Source organism: Loxodonta africana, chromosome 25 (assembly GCF_030014295.1).
Source record: "Loxodonta africana isolate mLoxAfr1 chromosome 25, mLoxAfr1.hap2, whole genome shotgun sequence".
NCBI classification, from domain to species: Eukaryota; Metazoa; Chordata; class Mammalia; order Proboscidea; family Elephantidae; genus Loxodonta; species Loxodonta africana.
The window spans coordinates 22,844,346-22,862,446 of record NC_087366.1 but is presented as its reverse complement, the minus strand read 5'-3'; the positions used below and the strand labels follow the sequence as shown (position 1 = coordinate 22,862,446).

Below are 18,101 nucleotides of genomic sequence, written 5' to 3'. Positions count from 1 at the left end.
TAAAAACCAGAAAACTCATTGCCATTAAGTTGATTCTGACTTATGATAACCCCATGTGTTGCACAGTAGAACTGCTCCATAGGTTTTTTGGGCTGTAATCTTTAAAACAGCAGATCATCAGGCCTTTCTTGCATGGCACTGCTGGGTGGTTTACACCACCAACATTTAAGTTAATAGTTGAGTGCAAACCATTTGTGCCACTCAGGGACCTAGACTAATCAATGGAATGGCAAGTAACATTTTGTGATAGCCATTGTTAACTGTAAATGTCATAATAGAGTGACCCTGCTGTATACAAATAAAAAATAAAATTTTTGTGGGATTATTATATTAGTGTAAACTAAACTGATTCTTACATTAAAAAAAATATTGTTTTTATTGTGACACTATTTAGTACCATTGTTAGGGACATAGTTGGGAATGAAGCACAGGGACCACTAAAGCTTATGAACACTGATCATGTATTTATCCAGTTTTGTGGAAGGCTAATTCCCATGTATCCACTGTGGCAATGACCTAGATAGTCACTAAATGTGCTGTTAACAGTTTATCTATAGTGAAAGTCCTCTCTTTTCTGCTAATGACTGTGTGAGACTATTTCAGAAAGCCATTTTAGAGAAAAACCATAGAGCATATTCAGGAGCCAGCGTTTATAAATAACTACACAATATATTCATGGTTGCTTGCTTTTGATTCAGAAAATTAAGCTGAAATTGATGAGAAGTCTGTTCTCTCATTTTGCTTAAGAACATAGTTTCTTATAAATAGATTGAGCAATAGACTTAAAACTCAGTATTTTAGAGAGACTATTTAAGGTTAATAACAAGGTCCCAAAACATTTTTTTTTTAAAGTAAATAGCACGTGTTTTAATTGACCTATCTTTATAATAGGTGTTTTCATTAAAACTTACGTTTAAACTTTTAAATTAAAGCCCTTTTTTAAGAAACTGTAAATGGAATGTCTTTTATTATAAATACAATGAAACAACATTACAGAGAACTTGAAAAATAGAAGAAAACATAAAACCATCACCTGACAAATAGTATACTAGTATTAGTTTATCTATTACAGTAGTTTTAAAATCACAGTAATATCTAAATGTAATCATTGTATACATAGAATTTTATCTTTTTCTCTTAGCATCTTTTCTCAAGACAGTTTCTGTTATTTCTTATGGAACTTGTAATTTGAAATGGCCACATAATACTCCATCTAGTAGATACACAATTTAAATAACTATTTGCCATTCTTTAATATTTAGGTTACTTCTGATATTATAAAAATTGAAATGGGAACATTTTCATTCTTCTGGATTATTTCTATTGGATACATTTCTCTTAGTTGTATTATTTGATCAAGGGAAATGAATAATTTTGGGATCCCGACACATAATACTATGCTTTTTTTTTTTTAAACAAACTGTACCAATTTATATTTCAATGTATAAGTAGAATGATTGTACTGTAATTTCATTAACATTGACAATTGTTAATGTAAAAATATTTTTTTCTAGTTTAAATAGGCTTAAAGTACTCCTTCATTATTTTCATTTTCATTTAATTTCTTATATTCGCTTTGTATTTAACCACTTTTTGTGTATTTACTTCATATTTATATTTTTATAGTTTTAATTTTGTAAACAGTTTTTAATGTCTTTTTTTTTTTTTTAGGCATTGTTTTGAGGTGATGTCTAATTTTACTTATAATCTAGAGCTAGTAAATGAAATGTTTTTCTCCTATTAAAATAGCTATGTTTATTGTAACACTCATATTTTTATGAACTTCTGTAATCAGAGCAGCATTTATAACGTTAACAATGTTAACTCTTATGTGTTAAAATATTGATTATACTTATTTTTTGAATGGCTTTATTTTATTCCTAAGAAGGTAGTAAAATACAATATGAAAGTCCCTATAATACCATCACTTTCAGAGCTAATCACTGTTAACTGTTAAATGTTTCCTTAGATTTTTTTCCTGATGCTTCAGTTAAGTCAGTTATTCATTTAGCAAACATTGATTTTACCATGTGCCTGGTACTGTGCCAGGTATTGGTAAACCACTTATTATAGTTAAGGTATTTTTTGTTCTGTGCCAAAATTGTTAGTTCGGTGCCTTAACTTTTGAGATTTTGAGGCATCATTAATACTTGGTTCTTAATGTTCAAAGTATTTTACACTTACTTTTAAATATGTGGGTAAATCATGATTTAAACAAACTTAGTTCACTTCGGAGGTTTAGGGTTAAAAATAAAATTAGACTCTAAACTTTTTGACTTGGATGGAAGATGACCATAATTACAAAACCTGCATGGTTGTGTAGATATATTTCTTAGAGCTAAAATTTAAGTTTTAAATTCAATGCAATATATATATATATATGTATTTTAGGTAATAGTCGTCTGATAAGTACGTCTTCTTGGCGAGATGGACAAAAATTAGTAAAGAAGATTCTGGGACCTGCACCCAGAATGGAACAAAAGGAGCGAAGAACAGTATCAAGTGACAGAAGTGGAAGAGAAAGAACTACTAAATCTGGTGAGCAGCTGTAATTAAAATTGTAAGAAAAACAAAATTGTTGGGAAAAATGAATAAAAATTGTTTATGTAAGAACTTAAACCAAACCCATTGCCGTCAAGTTGATTCTGACTCATAGCAACCCTGTAGGACAGAGTAGAACTGCCCCATAGGGTTTCCAAGGCTGTAAATCTTTCCAGAAGCAGACTTCCACATCTTTCTCTCAAGGAGTGGCTGGTAGGTTCAAACCGCCGACCTTTCAGTTAGCAGCCAAGCACTTAACCACTGCGCCACCAAGGATCCTTTCTGTGTAAGTACTTAGTCCCAAACCAAAACGAAACCTGTTACTCTCGAGTTGATTCCAACTTATAGCGACCCTATAGGACAGAGCGAACTGCCCCGTAGGGTTTCCAAGGAGCAGCTGGTGAATTTGAACTACGACCATTTGGTTAACAGCCGTATCACATAACCACTGCGCCACCAGGGCTCGTATAACTACTTAGAGAAGGTGAAAATACTCTTTTGAGAAAGGTATTTAGGGCTTTGCTTTGTTTTGTGAATATAGCTCAAAAAAGAAAAAATGTTCTATTGGGCTTGGCTGTAGATAATACCAGCATATAGGTATTATGGTCATCTTTATTAAGAATTCTGTTTATGTTACATTAATAACAGCTGGTCATTATTGTGACTATAAAAGCATTATTTTAATCAAATGATATTAGAATTTTAGGGACCTTAAGAGAATGAAGTCCAGTGTGTCTCATTCAGATATTTACAAGGTTAGATTTTTGGTGTGTGGGTGTGTGTGTGTGTGTGTGTGTGTGTGTGTGTGTGTGTGTGACAGATTTACGAGACAGGCTTTGAGAGAGAAGTGATTTTTCTCAAGGGTATATAGTTTATGGGTGGTAAAATTCAATCTAGGATCCAGAATTCTTGAGTCTGAACCTTGAGTTCATTGCTTTTCTCTTTTTGAAGTATTTTAGATGTTATTTGAAATAACTAGTTACTTTTCATAAGCATTAATTTTTAGAAATGAAAGTATATAAATACCTACGGGGCAGGTTTCCGTTTCATCAGCAAAACTTGGCTCAAGTCATTTGAGTTTCTGGAATGGATTCAGTAAGAAATGCAATCACAACTGTAATCTGGCATGTAGAGGTTAATATACCATATTTTTCGCAAATAAGGCACCCACATAAATAATGCGCCCATAGCTTAGAATGTGCAGCATAGCTTATTTATGAAAATAGTGAGGGAGTGTTAGGCGCATTATTTGTGTAAAAATACAGTACACTTTATATTTGCTCCTCTTTAATCTAGCTTGTCAGTAAACTCACGGGCATTTGCAGTCACATCAATGGACATTTAGGTGATAAAACAGTATTCCATATGTTTAATTTTTTCTGTCATTTATTAGAGAGTTGTGGAGACTTCGCATTCATTCATTTATTCAACAAATAATTATCAAGTGCCTACTGTGTAGCAAGAACTTTCAGAAAAATTAATATTTTCATTGCCCTTATTATGATTTGGATTTTTCATTTCCAGTCTGGTCTTTGCAAAGTTTTTAAAATTATAATTATTTTTAAGATTCTTGGGGTATTTTTTTCATATTCTAATTCTATATTATGATTTGGATTTTTCATATCCAGTCTGGTCTTTGCAAAGTTTTTTAAAATTATAATTATTTTTAAGATTCTTAAGGTATTTTTTTCATATTCTAATTCTAATTAGGATACCTTTTAATAAAAGATAACTGATTTATTAATAACTTCTTTAGGTGAGTGGGTAAGGAGTAGGTAAATATGTTCATCAACCATAAGATCTGTCCTTATTTCAGAAATGTTAAAAGATACATTAAAAAAAAAAAGTCAAGTAGTTTTTCAAAAGATTGAGATTCTTCTCTTACTGCTAAAAAAGGAGCTTTTTTGTTCCTTCTATAATGCTCTTGGGAAGACTTGAGTCGTAGGAGATTTGAATTTGAGTTTAAGATAAAGTGAAATTCCATAATTTTCTCCTTAGTATAATAAACCTTAGGAATGACCATAGCATTTTAATGTATCATTAACAGTTCATGCTTTGCAGGGAGTCACATTGGAAGAGCAGAATCTGATCCCAGGTTGAATGTTTCACATAGACGTCTTCCACAAAGCTCAGAACGTTCAAGAAGTAGAGCTCGGTCTGAAAATAATATAAAGAAATTAGCTCCATCTCTTCTGGATAATAAACAAGAGGAAGATACTGCCTTAAATAAGGACTTTTTACCTGTTGAAATTCGTGGAATTCTTGATGACCTGCAGCTGGATTCTGTATCACAGACTGCAAGGCAGGAGACTGGAGAGCTACAGAATCAGAAGTTATCAGCACCAGTCCAAGCTCCTAGGAGTCATAGCCCAGTAAAAAGAAAACCTGACAAAACAACAGCTAATGAAGATCCCCCTGTTATTTCCAAAAAGCGCCATTATGACACAGATGAGGTACGACAGTACATTGTTAGACAGCAGGAGGAGAGGAAGAGGAAACAAAATGAAGAGAAGAAGGCTCAAAAGGAGGCCACTGAACAGAAGAATAAGCGATTACAGGAACTGTACCGAAAACAGAAAGAAGCCTTTACTAAAGTAAAAAATGTGCCTCCTTCTGAGCCATCAGCAACTAGGCGACTACAGGAAACTTATTCCAAATTGTTATTAGAAAAGACCTTCCTTGAAGAGCCATCACAACAACAGCATGCTACACAGGAAACACAGGTAATAGTAGGGACAGAAATACAAAGTGGAGTAATTCATGGTTAGGAAAAGCTTCTTTGCCATACTATTTAAAAGTTACCCACCATTCCTAATATTCGGGGAGTACTTACACAGTATTCGTAATAATGATGACCTTTCATGAAATGTATTGTATGTGAAGAGTAATGTGGTGAAATATAATGGAAAATAAGAGCTGAGTGAATTTCCGAGAGTGATTATCACTGATCTCTCTGTTCATCGTGTCATTGCTGTGAGTTATATCCCTGTCTAGTTTTCATCATAAAAAAGAAAAAAAAAAAACAAAGCCTGTTGCCACTGAGTCAATTCTGACTCATAGCAACCCTATAGGACAGAGTAGAACTGCCCCATTGGGTTTGTAAGGAGCAACTGGTTTCAACCTCCCAACCTTTTGGTTAGCAGCCAAACTCTTAACCACTGTGCCACCAGGGCTCAATTTTCATCATAGTACTGAGCAAATAAAGTTAGAGTATATAAATGAAAAACTTACTTTTGTGATCTCTGCTGAAATTAGAGAATATCCTAGTTTAGTGTGATAATTTTATTAATATTGCTGATGTTTTTAAGCTTAATGACATTGAGTACTTACCATGTGCCACATAACTGTTAGGCTGAAGCTTCAGTAAACCCTCACAACCCTGAGAAGGTGGATACTACTATTATCTTCATCTATCAGGTAAAAATGAGGGTTAGAAATGTTGGTACTTCCTCTAAATTACACAGTTAACATTAGCTGCTCTTACTACAGTTCAGATGCAGTTTTCCTATTAATTCTCATGGCTATTTTTAAGACAAGCTAAATTTGAGTTGGTTTTATTTAAGGGAAAAAAAATCCTATGTTTTATAATCTTTGTAAAGCTGAAGTGATTTAATGTTTACTTTATGTGTGCTCTAAATATATTTTTGTGATGGGAGTCAGATAAATCTGATGTCCTTTTCTCTTAGGCCAGACCGGGGTATCAGCCATCTGGAGAATCTGACAAAGAAAACAAAGTGCAGGAACGTCCCCCAAGTGCATCTTCCAGCAGTGACATGTCTCTGTCAGAACCTTCACAGCCTCTTGCAAGGTAAAAAGGGAAGAATGAAAGATGACTGAGGTTTGTTCTTCCCATGAAATTTAGTATGTTGTTATTAGCTGCCATTGAGTCGACTCTGACTCGTGGCGCCTCATATACAACAGCATGAACCATTGCCTGGTCCTGCCTTATCCTCAGAATCTCCAGCATGTTCAAGTTCATTGTTGCTGCTGTGGTGCCGATTCATCTTACTGAAGATCTCCTACATCCTTCTTGGCCCTCTACTTCACTGAACATGGCATCCTCTTCTAGTGATTATTCTGATGTGTCCAAAGCAAGCGAGTCAGACAGTGTTCTGTTGTGATACATAAGGAGGTTTTCATTGGCTAATTTTCAGAAGTAGATCGCTGGGCTTTTCTTTCTAGTCTGTCTTAATCTGGAAGCTCCAATGAAACTTGTCCACCATGGGTGACCCTGCTGGTATTTGAAATACTGATGGTATAGCCTCTAGCATTGTGGTAACACACGAGTCACCACAATACGACAAACTGACAAACAGGTGGTAGAAATTTAATATAGTGGTCTTAAGATGCCTGGTGAATTTTGTTGACTGACCTTTGGTGTGAACAAGAGGGCAGAAAGAGGTTTACTTAGAAACTAGTATTTTCTGATGGATGCTGAAGCATGGTATATATCTGTACTTGTCTCCTGCCCTACTCTACTTGTACAAATTTTCCCTGTCCTTCAATGTCCAGTGTAAATATCAGTTCCTCTGGGAGTTACCTATAGTTGGAAGCACTCTTGACTTCTCTGAACTAAGTACCCAATAATAGTTTATTGGATAAATTAATCACAGTGAAATTAATATTTTAAAGTGTTTGTGGTCAATAATTTTCAAAAGATATTTATATATCAATTACTATTCAAAATTTCTTCGTATGACTCATACCAGTTTATCCACCTTACCTTTCAAGAACTGTATTTGGATACACATGTGAACACATAAAGAAGGACTAGGAACTGATTTGATTTGCTTTCATGTTGAGGATGTGGAAGACCTTATCTTAGTTATTTAAAAAGTTATTTTATAAAATATTTATTTAAAATATCTTGAAGTATTTTTTGTTGTTTTAATATATTGTTTACAATAAAGTAAGAAAATAACTATTTGAGCATGGAAGTTAAGGTGATTTTGAGATTACATGTTTATAGATTATACTTAGCAGTTACCATTTTGGAAAAGAAAAAGATTTTGAAAGTCTTCTTTGAGTATGTACAAATAGAAATCAAATCACCTTCCAGTTTTGGGTTAATACACACGGTCCTCTTTGTGCCACCCTCCTCCCCCCCTCTAAGAGAACACAGCTATGCCTTGTTTAACGTCAGCAATATGTTCTGTGAAATAGGACATTATGTGATTTGGATGTTGTGCAAACACCATATTATATACAGGAGAGAGGCACACAGGACAGTCACCGGGTGGCCCAGGACTGCTCCACCACCGCCCTGAGAAAGGTCTGCTTGAAATCTTTGGCCCTGTCACCGCAGGTTCTCCGTGGTCACCACCAGGTCTCTGAGACCCGTGCCCGGCCCCACCTCCCCACCCATGGTGGTGTATTCGCCATTCAGCCACTGGCTACCATCCCTTCCTTCTTCCCTGCCTGCCTTCCTCACCCCACCTGATGGGCTTTTAACTTTTCTAGCCCCACCTTGTCCCTCCTTCACCTGCTCCTCCACCTCAGCCTCCTTTTCTGGCCACCTTTCTTGCTTCTCCTCCCCACTGCTGGCACAGCCCAGACCTCTCGGCAGTAGCCACCACAGGAGAAGCTGTAGCCTCAGGCTCAGGCGTCACACGCAGCCCGGGCTGAGTGGGGCAGTGGCCTTGGTGGGGCATCTTCCTCAGTGACTCTGGAGGTGTCTGCACAGTCACTGCGTGAGGCAGGTGTGTTGTGACAGGCAGTCGCAGATGGATGCAGGATCCCCCTCTCTCTGCTGACTCAGGTTGGGGTCAGAAGAGGACCTAGAGAGCTAGTAAGAGACAGATTGGATCTTCATACTTAGCAAAGTATGTCTACTATGTCCCGTTCTCAGATAGGGATTTCTGAACTTTATAAAGTTATGGGACCACGGACATACATGCAGTCAGACGTTGCCTGAATGGTCATTAAGCGACACATAATAATATTGATAAAAATAGTTGACATTTATGGAGTGTTCATTAGGTTCTAGGCACTGATCTAAGTGCTTTGCATGTATTATCTTATTATAATTTAACCTTTATTCCTTGAGTTAAGGAGCCCTGGTGGCACAACTGTTAAGCACTTGGCTACTGACTAAAAGGTAAGAGGTTCGAACCCACCAGTGGCTCTGTGGGAGAAAGACCTGGAAGTCTGCTCCCATAAAGAATGCAGCCTAGAAAAAACTGTGGGGCAGTTCTGCTCTGTCACATGGGGTTGCTCTGAGTTGGTATTGACTTTTGACAGCACTCAACAATAACAAGAACAATTTCTTGAGTTAAGCACTACTGTTATGCCTGTTTTATGGAAGAATTAAAAGGTATCTAGAATTTAAGTAACCTTCTCAAAAGTCAGAATGTTAGTGATGGAGACAGGTTTAAACTAGGCAATTAGACTTCCGAAGCCTGTACTTCTGTTACACATACTGCTTTCCAATAAGTGAAGTGTTTTATATGATTAGCTTAAGGTTGTAAACATATTTCAAACTGTAAGCGTAAATAAATTTAAAAATTTTTTTTGAATTTGAATACCTCGAGGTAGGGTGCTCCTATCCAGTTCATCTCAGCCTCTTCACTGTTGTCAGACATACTCTGCTGGCGACAAGTTCGTAATCTTTACCTTTTTATGAGTTTCCTACCCAATTTAAAAAACAAAACCAAACACAAATCTGTTACTAGACCTTACTACCTGGCTCCAGTTCGTCTCCCTTCTTTTAATATCAAAATTCTTTGACTTGTGATGTCTAACATGTTGCCTCTAATTTCTATCTCCCCATTTTTTAACTTCTCCAGTCCTATTAATAGGTTTAACATATCTCAGTTACTTTGTGCTTAAAAGCATGACATTTCTTTTCTTTGCCCCACGTATACTGTCATTCTGTTTTAGCTGCTCCCTTATCCACACCCTATTGAATTTTATATATCTTTGTTTTAGAACTTACGAAATTGTATTTTATATTTATTTGTTTATTGTTTATTTTTATATTACTCCATCATCCCTACTAGATACTGAGATTTTGAAGTGTAAGAATTACATCAACTCCATTAAGTCTTTACATCTTTGTCTTCTATCCCTCTATCAGGAGTCCCTGGGTGGCCAACTACTAATTGAAAGGTTGGCAGTTCAAATCTACCCAGAGACACCTTGGAAGAGGGGCTGGCTGATCTGCTTCCGAAAGGTCCCAGGAAACCCAGTGAAGCAGTTATATTCTGCAAACTTAGGGTCACCATGAGTCAGAATCAACTTGATGACAACTAACAACAACAACTATCCTTCTACCATCAACATAGTGCCTGCCGCATTATTGGAATTCTAAATAGTTCAGTTGAAAGCTTTTTGTATTTTTACTTATCAGTATCTTTTTTTTTTTTTTTTAACATTTTCTTGTGCTTTAGGTGAAAGTTTACACTGCAAATTGTTTCCCATTCAACAATTAATACACAGATTATTTCATAATATTGGTTGTTGTCACCGCAATATGTCAGCACTCTCCCCATTTCCACCTTGGCTTCCCCATTTCCATCTTTCCAGTTTCCCTGTCCCTCTTTGCCTTCTCATCTTTTGCTTTTGGCCAGATGTTGCCTGTTTGGCCTCATGTAGTTGATTGTTCTAAGGAATACATTCTTCACGGGTGTTGTTTATTTTATAGGTCAATGCATTATTTGGCTGAAAGGTGATCTCTGGGAGTGGCTTTAGTACCAGGTTAAAAGGGTGTTTTAGGGTGATAATCTTGAGGTTCCTCCAGTCTCTATTATCCCAGTAAGTCTGGTCTTTTTTAAGAATTTGAGTTTTGTTCTACATTTTTCTCCATTCTAACTGGGACCTTCTATTGTGTCCCTGGTTAAGGTGCTTGGTACCATATAGTTCTTCTGGTCTCTGGTTAGAGGAGGCTGTGATTCCTGTGGGCCATTAGTCCTGTGGACTAATTGCTTCCTTGAGTCTTTGGTTTCTTTCACTCTCCTTTGCTCCAGATGGGAAGGGACCAGTAATTGTATCTTAGATGGCCACTCACAAGCTTTTAAGACCCCAGACACTACTCATCACACTAAGATGTGTAAAACATTATCTTTATGTACTATGTTATGCTAGTTGAGCTACATGTCTCCCGAGGTGTTTTTCCGTAGCCTTTATTTATTGCATAGTATTCCATTGTGTATATGTACCACAAACTTCGAGAGTGACTTCAGTACTGAGTTAAAAGGGTGTCGGGGACCATGCTCTCAGGGTATCTCCACTGTCATACTAGTAAGTCTGGTCTATTTTTGTGGATTTGGATTTTGTTCTACATTTTTCTCTTGCTCTGTCTGGGACCCTCTATTGTGATCCCTTTCGGAACAGTCAGTGGTGATAGTCAGGCACTGTCTAGTTGTTCTGGGCTCAGTCTGGTGAAGGATGTGGTAGTTGTGGTCCATTAGTCCTTTAGACTAATCTTTCTCTTGTATATTTGGTTTTCTTCATTCTCTTTTGCTCCAGCTGGGATGGGACCAGTAGATGCACTCACAGGCTTTTAAGACTTAAGGTGCTACTCACTCCGTTAGATGTGGAACATTTTCTATATAAACTGTGTTATGCCAATTAACCTAAATGTCCCCTGAGACCATGGTCCCCAACCCTCACCCCATTAACTCGATCTGTCAGGGAGTTTGGATGTGTCTGTGAAGCTTCTATGACTGCCTTGGTCAGGTTGTGCACACTTCCCTGGTATTGTGTATTGTCTTACCCTTCACCAAAGTTACCATTTATGTACTATCTAGTTAGTATTTTTACCTCCACATTTTTCCCCTCCCTCGTAACCATCAAAGATTAGTTTCTTTCTGTGTATAAACCTTTTCTTTAGAATAGGTTTTTAGAATAGTGCTCTCAAACAGTATTCATCCTTTTGTGATTGACTTATTTCTCTCAGTATAATGCCCTCCAGATTCATTAGTGCTGTGAGACGTTTCGCAGATTCATCATTGTTCTTTATCGTTGCATAGTATTCCATTGTGTGTATGTATCATAGTTTGTTTATCCACTCATCTGTTGATGGGCATTTAGGTTGTTTCCATCTTTTTGCTATTGTGAATAATGCTGCAGTGAACACAGGCTTGCGTATGTCTGTGAGACGGCTCTTGTTTCTCTGGGATATATTCCAAGGAGTCGGATTTCTGGATCGTATGGTATTTCTGCTTCTAGCTTTTTAAGGAGGTGCCATATTGTTTTCCTAAGTGGTTGTACCATTTTACATTCCCACCAGCAGTGCATAAGAGTTCTAGTCTCCCTGCAGCCTATCCAGCATTTATTATCTTCAGTGTTTTTGATTAGTGCCAGTAATGTCGGGGTGAGATGGTATCTCACTGTAGTTTTGATTTGCATTTCTCTAATGGCTAGCAATCGAGAGCATTTCCTCATGTGTTAGCCACCCGTGCTGCCTTTTATTCTTGCATACCTCCCTCTCTATCTTCATTTGCCTTGGTCACATTGTGCTGACTTCCCCCGTATTATGTATTGCCTTTCCCTTCAACAAAATTAATAGGTGTCTTCTATCTAGTAAGTGATTCTCCCTCCGTCCTCTTCGCATTCCAGGTAACCATCATAGAATATTGCTTTCTGTGTGTAAGTATATTCTTAATTTTTTTTATAAAAGTGATATCATACAGTATTTGTCTTTTCATGATTGATTTTTTTACTCAGCATAATGTCCCCCAGATTCATCCATGTTATAAGGTATTTTGTGGACTCATCATTATTCTTTATCATTGACTAGTATTCCATTGCATGTATGTACCACAATTTGTTTATCCGTCCATCTGTTGCTGGATACTTAGGTTGTTTACATATTTTTGCTGTTGTGTATAATGCTTCACTCATATGAGTGTGCATATGTCTATTTGTGTCACTGCTGTTATTTCTCTAGGATATACACCTGGTCATGGGATTGCTAGATTGTGTAGTATTTCTATTTCTAGCATTTTAAGGAGGTGCTATATCGTTTGCTTTCTTGTGGAATTTCTGCAATTTTCTATGTGTCAGGCACCTGTCATTTGTGAGTAGTGATAGTTTTACTTCTTTCTTACCAGTTTGGATACGCTTTGTTGCCCTTCCTTGCCTTACAGCTCTGGCTGGGACTTCTAGTACAATATAGAGTAACAGTGGTGATAATGGGCATCCTTGTTTCTTCCCATTTTCAAGCGGAATGCTTTCAGTCTCTCTCCATTGAGAGTAATGTGGGCTCTTGGTTTTGTATATATGCCCTTAATTATGCTGAGGAATTTTCCTTCTCTTCCTGTTTTGCTGAGAGTTTTTTTTATCAGGAAAGAGTGTTGGATTTTATCACATGCCTGTTCTGCATCAATTGAAATGATCATGTGATTCTTTTCCTTTGCTTTATTTATATTGTGAATTACGTTGATTTTCTAATGTTGAACCACCCTTATATCCCTGGTGCAAATCCCACGTGATTGTGATGTATTATTATTATTTGACTTTGTTGAGAATTTTTGCATCTATATTTATGAGAGATATTGGTCTCTAATTTTTTTTTTTTTATGGTATCTTTGCCTGGGTTTGGTGTTAGGGTTGTGCTGGTTTCATAGAATGATTTAGGGAGTATTCATTCCTTTTCTATGTTCTGGGATACTTTGAGTTGAACTGGTATCAACTCTTCTCTGAGTGGTAGAACTCTCCAATGAAGCCATCTAGCCCAGGGCGTTTTTTGTTTTTGTTGGGAGTTTACTTATGACATCTTCAGTTTCTTCTTTTGTTATGAGTCTATTTAGGTTTTCTACCTCTGCTTGAGTTAATTTAGGTAGATAATGTGTTTCTAGAAATTTGTCCATTTCTTCTAAGTTTGCAGATTTGTTGGAGTACAGTTTTTCATAATATTCTGTACTAATACTCTTTATCTCTTTTAGTTCTGCTGTAATATCACCCATTTCATTATTTTGTATATTTTCGTCTTCTCATTTTTTTCCTTTGTCACTTTGTCCAGTAGTTTATCAGTTTTATTAATTCTCTCAAGGACCCAACTTCTAGTTTTGTTGATTCTACTCGACGGCACTGGGTTTTGGGTTATTTTCTATTTCATTTATTTTTGCTCTGATGTTTATTATTTCTTCTGGTAACTGTGGACTTCTTTTGTTGTTCCTTTTCTATTTATTCAAGTCGTCAGATTAATTTATTGATTTTCGGTCTTTCTTCTTTTTTGTTGTATGTATTTATTGCTATAAGTTTTCCACCGAGTGCTGCTTTTGCTCTGTCCCAGAGGTTTTGTTATGTTGTGTTTTCATTCTCATTTGGTTCTAAGAATTTTTTAAGTTCATTTTTAATTCCTCCTATGACCAAGTAGTTTTTAAGTAAAGTGTTACTCAGTTTCCATGAATTTAATTTTTTTTCTTGCTTTTTCTGTTATTGATTTCTTGTTTCATAGCATTACGGTCACAGAAGATGCTTTGTATTGTGTTGATGTTTTTTTAATTTATCGAGGCTTGCTTCGTGGCCTGTAATATGGTCTTTCCTGGAAAATGATCCCTGTGTGTTGGAGAAGAATGTGTATGTGCTGCTGTTGGGTGTTCTGTGGTCTGTATATGATCTGTGAGGTCAAGTTGATTGATTATGTTATTTAGATCTTCTGTATCTTTATTGAGTTTCTTTCTAGTTGTTCTGTCCATCATTGAAAGTTGTTTGCTAAAGTCCCTACTATTATTGTAGAACTGTGTGTTTCTCTTTTCAACCCTGTTAGTGTTTGTTTTATATATTATTGAGCTTTGTCATTGTCTGCATAAAAAATTCTAAACCCGTTGCCGTTGAGTCAATTCTGACTCATAGCAACCCTGTAAGACAGAGTAGAACTGCCCCATAGTGTTTCCAAGGAATGGTTGGTGGATTCGAACTGCCAGCCTTTTGATTATCACCCAAATGCTTAACCACTGTGCCACCAGGACTCCATTGGGTAGATAGATATTTATTATTGTTATTTCTTCTTGGTGGATTGACCCTTTAATCATTATATAATGCCCTTGTCTTTTATAATGGATTTTGATTTAAAGTCTGTTTTATCTGAAATTAATATTGCTAGTCCTGCTCTTTTTTGGATACTGTTTCCTTGATATGTTTTTTTCCCATCCTTTGATTTTTAACTTGTTTGTCTTTGTGTCTAAGTTGTGTTTCTTGTAGGCAACATATTGGTGGGTCACATTTTGGTTTTTTTTTTTTTTTGGTCCATTCAGCCACACTCTCTTTACTGATGTATTTAATCCATTTACAATTCAGTGTGATTATTGGTGGGTTTGGATTCATTGCTGTCATTTTGTCATAGTTTTTTGTGCTGTTAATGGTCTCTTTGTTCCTCTTAATTTTCTGTGCTGAGTTCTTTGTGTATATGGATTTTCTTTTCCTATCAGTTGCTGCTGTTTTTGTGTTTACTGAGTCTTTTTGCTTTTTTTTTTTGATGAGTAAGTGTATTACTTCTCTTTGTGGCTACCATGAAGTTCACATTCATTCTCTTAAAATTAAAACAGTCTTATATCTTGAAATCACCTTGACTTCTTTGCCATATGGAGGTTATAAAGCTACATCGTTTATTCCCCTTTCTATTTTTTAGTTGTCGCTTACAGCTTAATTTTTCTGGTTCTGTAGTCAGTTTTTTTTAGCTTCATTTTTCTTTTGGAAAGTCTTTATCTCAGTGATGATGTCATGTGTCTTTATCTCATGTTGTTGTCTGATGTCATTGGCTCTCTATCCAAAGGACTCCCTTTAATATTTCTTCCAAGGCTGGTATGGTTCTCACAAATTCCCTTAGTTTCTGCTTATCTGGCAGTGCCTTAGTTTCACTATCATTTTTGAAAGACAATTTGCCGGCTATATGATTGTTGGTTTGCAGTTTTTTCCTTCAGGATTTTATGTATGTCAACTCATTGTCTTCTTTCCTGTATGGTTTCTAAGGAGAAACCAGCACTTAGTCACTCGTGCCCCTTTGTAAGTGATATTTTGTTTTACACAAACTGCTTTCAGAAATTTTTTTTTGTCTTTTTTGGAAATTTTGATTATGATATATTTTGGTGTTTTTTTGGGGGGAGGGGCGGTGGGGAGGTCTATCCTGTATGGGGTTTGTTGAGCTTCTTGGATAGTAACCTTCTCGTCTTTCATGATCTTTGAGAATTTTTCAGTATATCTCTAGAAATTCTTTCTCTACTTTTCTTTTTTTCCTCCTCTTCTGAAATTCCTATTAACAGGTAAATTATTCGTCCTGATGGTGTCCCACATAACTTTTTGGCTTTTTAAATTTTTTCTTTCTTCTTTTTTCTGATTGTTCCTCAAACAAGTTTAGTATCAAGGGATTTTTCCTCTATTCCATTGATTCTTTCTTCTATTGAATCAGTTCTACTTGTGTCCTACCATTGAGTTGTCTATTTGTGCTATTTCATTGTTCACCTTCTGAATTTCTAGTTTTTGTTTTTGTATGGTTTCTAATGTCTTCAGTCTGTCATTTTGTACTTGTATGTTTTCCTGAATTCTTCTAGGGTTTTGTCTGTGTTTTCCTTGATATCTTTAAGGATCCTGTGTATTATATTCGTCTTTTGAATTCCTTATCAGGTAGTCTGTTACCATTTCGTCTTCAGGAAGGGTTTTTACCCCTTTATTTCGGTCATTTGTGCCATCTTATCCTGTTTTTTTCATATGATTTGTTATTGTCTGTTGTCTCCAAGGTGTTTAGGTGTTATTTTAGTTATTGATGTGTGTTTGTTTAGTTCTTTTTGTTTTCTTTTGATATATTAGGGTGGGTTGGTCGGGTGTGCTTTGCTGATCATTTATCTGGTGGCACAGGAATGCTGATCACATGTCTCTGGGTGGGCGGGACAGTGACGGGCAGGGTGAACCTGCATTGCTGTTCATTGGCTGTGTGAGAGCTGAGGATGGGTTGGGCTGGTGCCAGCCACCTCCTGTCTGTCCAGTAGTGTGGGAGCACTCACAGATGCTCATCGGGTAGGCGGGGTGACAGCCTGGGGGTGTGATGAGCAGCCAAGAGTATGGGAGTGTTCTCTGCCATTTGCCATGTGGCCAGGTTGGTGGACAGGTGCAGGGTAAGTGGCCAGAAATGCAGGAGTGGTCTCCTGCTGCTTGGTGGGTTGGTGGGAGGGCGGGGCCAACAGCACAGCACAGGAGTGCTCTCCGCTTCTTGTAGGATGAGGGGGCAGTGATGGATGGGTCTGTGTTGTGGGGAGGAGATACTTGTACTATGGTCCCCAGCAGTTGGGGGTGCTGGGTTGGGGGGTTTATTCCACTGATCGCCAGGAGGTTGGGGGGAAGGGGAGTGTGTTCCTCTGGTCACCAAGCAAGGGTGCCTGGGCACTTTCTGTTGGCTACAGCCAGCAATTGGGACCTGGCCCTGACCAAGTACAGGGAGGGGGGCTGCCTATAGTCTGGTCATGGAGGATGCCTCCTACTGTCACTCTGTGGATCTGTTGCTCCCTATGTGCCACTTATCCCAATGGTCAGAGACCACCACTGACGAATAGCCCTGTCTCTGGGTCCTGGCTCCCTCCCTGCTCAGTGAATGCCAAGATCCCTGCCGCTTTTGCCCTCCTTCCTATACTTTCCCTCCTTAGATCTGGTTGATGTCACACTCACCTTCGCTCAGGATATGTCTACACAGCTTCTCTGTCTTCTGTTGGGAATTCCATAACTTGTCTTCCTGCTCACCTCACCTGGGATCACTGCTGGCGTTGTGTCAGGATGGCCATGCTGTGCCTGTTTGGTCAATGTGGCACCTCCTCTCCATATCTCTCCTCGTTTGTTGTTTTCACGCAGTTTCTTCTTCCAGTCAGTGTTTGATCTAATTCTTTAACCTTTCATTTGATGCTCAGCATTCCAGGATTGTCATTTGTATCTGTTTCATTTGGTTTTTTGGGTCTTTGCTATAGAGAAATGGCATGGTATGTCTGGCTAAGCCACCATCTTGGCTCCTCTACAATATTTTTCTATTTATAACTTTCTATTCCAATTACCAATCCCGGTGGCGTAGTGGTTAAGTGCTACGGCTGCTAACCAAAGAGTCGGCAGTTCAAATCTGCCAGGCACTCCTTGGAAACTCTACGGGGTAGTTCTACTCTGTCCTATAGGGTCACTATGAGTCAGTATCAACTCGACGGCACTGGGTTTGGTTTTGGCTTATTCCTATTATCACTAGTATACTTTAAGCCCTGCTGACGTCATACTTTGCGTTTCTGGTAGTCTATATTCTATGACATTGAATTTACTTTCTAGTCTTTTTCCTTCATTCCATTCTTCTTAGCAGCCCTTCCATATAAAAGACTGCATAAATATGTAATGCAACCAGACCTTGCATGGCATACTTTCTAATTCCCTTATTACCCTGTTACCCTCCTCCAGATGATTTTTTTTAATCCAGTTGTAGGACTTTACGTTTCTCCATACTATTTTGGCCTAAGGTTACATCTTGTCCAAATAATTTTAAATCATAATTTTATCATCTGTTGGGTTAGCCATACCTCCCAGCTTTTTTGTCATCTGCAGATTTGATAAGCATATCTTTATGTCATCATCCAAAAATAGTGGGTATGATCAAG

The 18,101-nt window shown here is 37.4% G+C and overlaps 1 protein-coding gene across 4 annotated transcripts in view; it reads left to right on the top strand.

Annotated features, from left to right (window-relative positions):
* CEP350 (centrosomal protein 350) overlaps nucleotides 1–18,101 on the top strand; it is a 197,690-nt gene that overhangs the window by 62,086 nt on the left and 117,503 nt on the right. For all 4 annotated transcript variants that reach the window (XM_064276564.1, XM_064276565.1, XM_010590972.3 and 1 more), the window contains 3 exons: nucleotides 2,392–2,538; nucleotides 4,603–5,264; nucleotides 6,228–6,349. In XM_064276564.1, the coding sequence (XP_064132634.1) occupies nucleotides 2,392–2,538; nucleotides 4,603–5,264; nucleotides 6,228–6,349 (931 nt within the window). The remainder of the gene's footprint in view (nucleotides 1–2,391; nucleotides 2,539–4,602; nucleotides 5,265–6,227; nucleotides 6,350–18,101) is intronic.